Raw genomic sequence first — 2,808 nt, 5'->3', positions numbered from 1 at the left:
AGGTGGGAGGGAGGGAGGGCTCAAAGATAACGACAACCCACAAAGAAAGTGTCGGAGCGGTGTCCTCATCTGCATCATGTGAAATGCCTCGAAAGAAAGAAACCGACGCATTTTCAACGGCATGAGATTGACTTGCGTTGAGGTGGCCCACCTCACCTTCGACGAGATTTAAGCTTTCAACCGAGAGCTGTTTGAAACCGCGAGTAGATCACATGCGGTTTTCCGGCATGTACTCCTTTATAAACATGCTAATGTGTATATATTTTCCTTTTAATGAAAATGCAACGCTCCTGCCAGTTCAAAAAAAAAAACTACATCGTTTTCTGCACAGCCTCAAAGAAGAAGGAAGCAGAGGAACGCCACCATGGCGAGGAACACCCACATCTGCCGCAACCTGCGCGCCACCCGCCTCTGCTGGCGCGCCATCCTCCAGCCCTCGCCGTCGCGGTACAACGACGGCGGTGGCGGCCTCCCAGTCCCACCGCCCCTCGTCGCCCATGGGAGTAGCACCGCCAGCGCGATGCCGCCGAGCAAGCGCTCCTCGTTGGAGCAGTCCAGGCCATTGATCCCAATATTCTCGTAGTAGTAGAAGTTGCCGCCGTCGTGCAAGTCCGGCCCCTGAAGGCGCTCCTCCGCGTTCGGCCCCGGCACCGGCGAACGACGCGGTACCTGGCAGACGCTGCCTCCTCTGCCTCCGGCCGGGATTAGGGTGGCGGCACGAGCGCGGCCGAAGAGCGGCACGAGGTGGTCCTCGGAGACGGCGGCCTTGCAGACGGGGCAGCGCGCCGAGGACGAGGCGCGGGACTTGGACCTGGAGGAGGTGGTGAGCCAGCGGAAGATGCAGGGCCAGCAGTAGAGGTGGCCGCACAGCGTCACCACCGGCTCCGACGCCGTCTCCAGGCAGATGCTGCAGTCCCAGCACGCCGCCGTCGCGCCGCCAGGCACTCCGACGGTGCCATCACCGATGCTATCCTGCAGCTTGTCGGCCGTCCGGCATTTCTCCTTGGTCAGCTCCGTCATTAGAAGATCACAACCTGAGTATCAGAAACAGACCGACCTTGTCAGAGAACGACGAAGGGAAGGCAAACCAATCTCCTTCAGATTTGCACACGTACAGATTCGCAGTTGAGGATCGACTTCGGTTCTTCTTCCTCTTGCGTGTATACGTGTGCTGGGGTCTGCTTTTCATATATAGCACGTCCTCCCTCCTTGCGAGTTCATGTGCATCTTTCTTGCTTGATGTGGCACTGTCACTGTCGTGGCATGTGTCCACCGAACGCTAGTTGTTGGATAATTGGATATGGACGATGATGAGAGTTGCAGCAGCAGCGGCAGCTAAGGTCCAAGTTATGGATATGCTGGATGATGTGGCAGCTGGAGTTTTCCTTCAAAAGAACCTCGAGCATATCTTTCCTCTCATCCATCCATGCAGCGCATGAATGGACGGACGATGCTCTTGTATGCACGCATGACGCCCGTGTTTGATTGCTTCTTTTGTTTGCTTGTACAGGAGCATCTACAGCCGTCCGCCTCTGCGCGCGTGCGGACGGCCTAATCACTGACTGATAAAAAAAATCAGACGGGTTCCTCGTACCGGCCTTGAACGACTGGGCTAACTGATATCCTCATATCTAGACCAAATCTGAACGGACAAGGGGAGGCCCAGGTGCGTCGGTCATGTCTAACTAGACAGGTGGATCCTATCTCAAATTGCATAAAAAAGGCCTAGTCCACCAAAACCACCGCCCTCCTCCCATGTATGTCCATCATTTCCCGCATCCGAGCAGTCGTCATCATCCACCCTTCTCCCCCATCTGCCACCTTAGATGTCGCCAACCCGTCCCCAACTGCCGCCATGGACGCAGCCTCGGCCTCGTCTGCGGGGCTCCCGTCCTTGGCTCCGGCCTGCAAGCCGGAGAACATTGCCCGAAGGGACCGGTGAAGGAGGCAACATGACAGGGGAGCAACGGCATCGCAAGGAGTTCGTTGGTGGACCTCGAGTAGGAATTGTCCCCTCCGCCGCGCTCGCCCCCTGAACCCCGTCCATCCAGCCGCCAACATGGAAGGTCTCATTCGTCCCACCCGAGGCAGAGATCGATCCCACGGTCGATTGGGCCATTCCGGATGGTTTTTGGGCAACACAAACGCCGATGGACAAGGTTTGTCACTTGTTGCAGCTCCAATGGGCGCGGACAAGCACCGGCAGTGGCGGCGCCCGGACTGCCCACCTCATGTTCGACGAAATGACAAAACAAGACACGGTATTTTTTTTCCTCCTCTCCGGTCAATACCTTGCATTCTCTGTCGGACATGATCAATTAGTTGCATACACATTAGGTTCTTTGCAATCATGATAATTTTAGCAAAATATCATGTCGGACATGATCGATGAGAATCAAGAAACTACCCAAAAGGACTATGGATTGGGGGATCCAAATTGTCCGACCTTTGAAGTTAGTGGAACATCAAACCCCAACAAGAAAAGAAAGGCAAAGGTAGCCAAGGCAAGAAGTCCGGCATTCTCATCCATCCATGCAGTGCAAGAACGGACGCATGACACACGTGTTTGATTGCTTGTAAAAGCATCTACAGCTTGTCGCCTCAAATGGGCCTCCAACGTCCTGGTGGACGGCTCAATCACTGACCGGTAAAAAAACAACCCAAACAGGCTTCTCATACCAGCCTAAAATGACTGGGTTGACTGCCACCCTCATATTTAGCCCAAATCTAGGACAGATGAAGGAAGCTCCGGATGTGTCTGTCACGTCTGACGAGGAATCCTATTTGGCGTGCAGGTCGCCAGTAAGT

At 55.0% G+C, this 2,808-nt stretch overlaps 1 protein-coding gene across 1 annotated transcript; it reads right to left on the bottom strand.

Moving 5' to 3' along the window:
- Positions 1 to 228: 228 nt before the first annotated feature.
- LOC123106536 (E3 ubiquitin-protein ligase RMA2) lies at positions 229 to 1,355 on the bottom strand. Its single transcript, XM_044528671.1, has 2 exons — positions 1,116 to 1,355; positions 229 to 1,034 (listed from the first exon to the last, which is right to left on the bottom strand). The coding sequence occupies exon 2, from the start codon at positions 1,018 to 1,020 to the stop codon at positions 334 to 336; it is 687 nt and encodes a 228-aa protein (XP_044384606.1). The 5' UTR covers positions 1,021 to 1,034; positions 1,116 to 1,355; the 3' UTR covers positions 229 to 333.
- Between the last annotated feature and the right edge of the window lie 1,453 nt (positions 1,356 to 2,808).

Source organism: Triticum aestivum, chromosome 5A (genome assembly GCF_018294505.1).
Source record: "Triticum aestivum cultivar Chinese Spring chromosome 5A, IWGSC CS RefSeq v2.1, whole genome shotgun sequence".
Classification (NCBI taxonomy): Eukaryota; Viridiplantae; Streptophyta; class Magnoliopsida; order Poales; family Poaceae; genus Triticum; species Triticum aestivum.
Note: the sequence above shows the minus strand (reverse complement) of the source record. Positions and strands in the feature narration are given on the sequence as shown.

Bases quoted from the DNA above. Each gene is read 5' to 3' on its own strand.
- LOC123106536 (XM_044528671.1), bottom strand. From the start codon at position 1,020: ATGACGGAGCTGACCAAGGAGAAATGCCGGACGGCCGACAAGCTGCAG.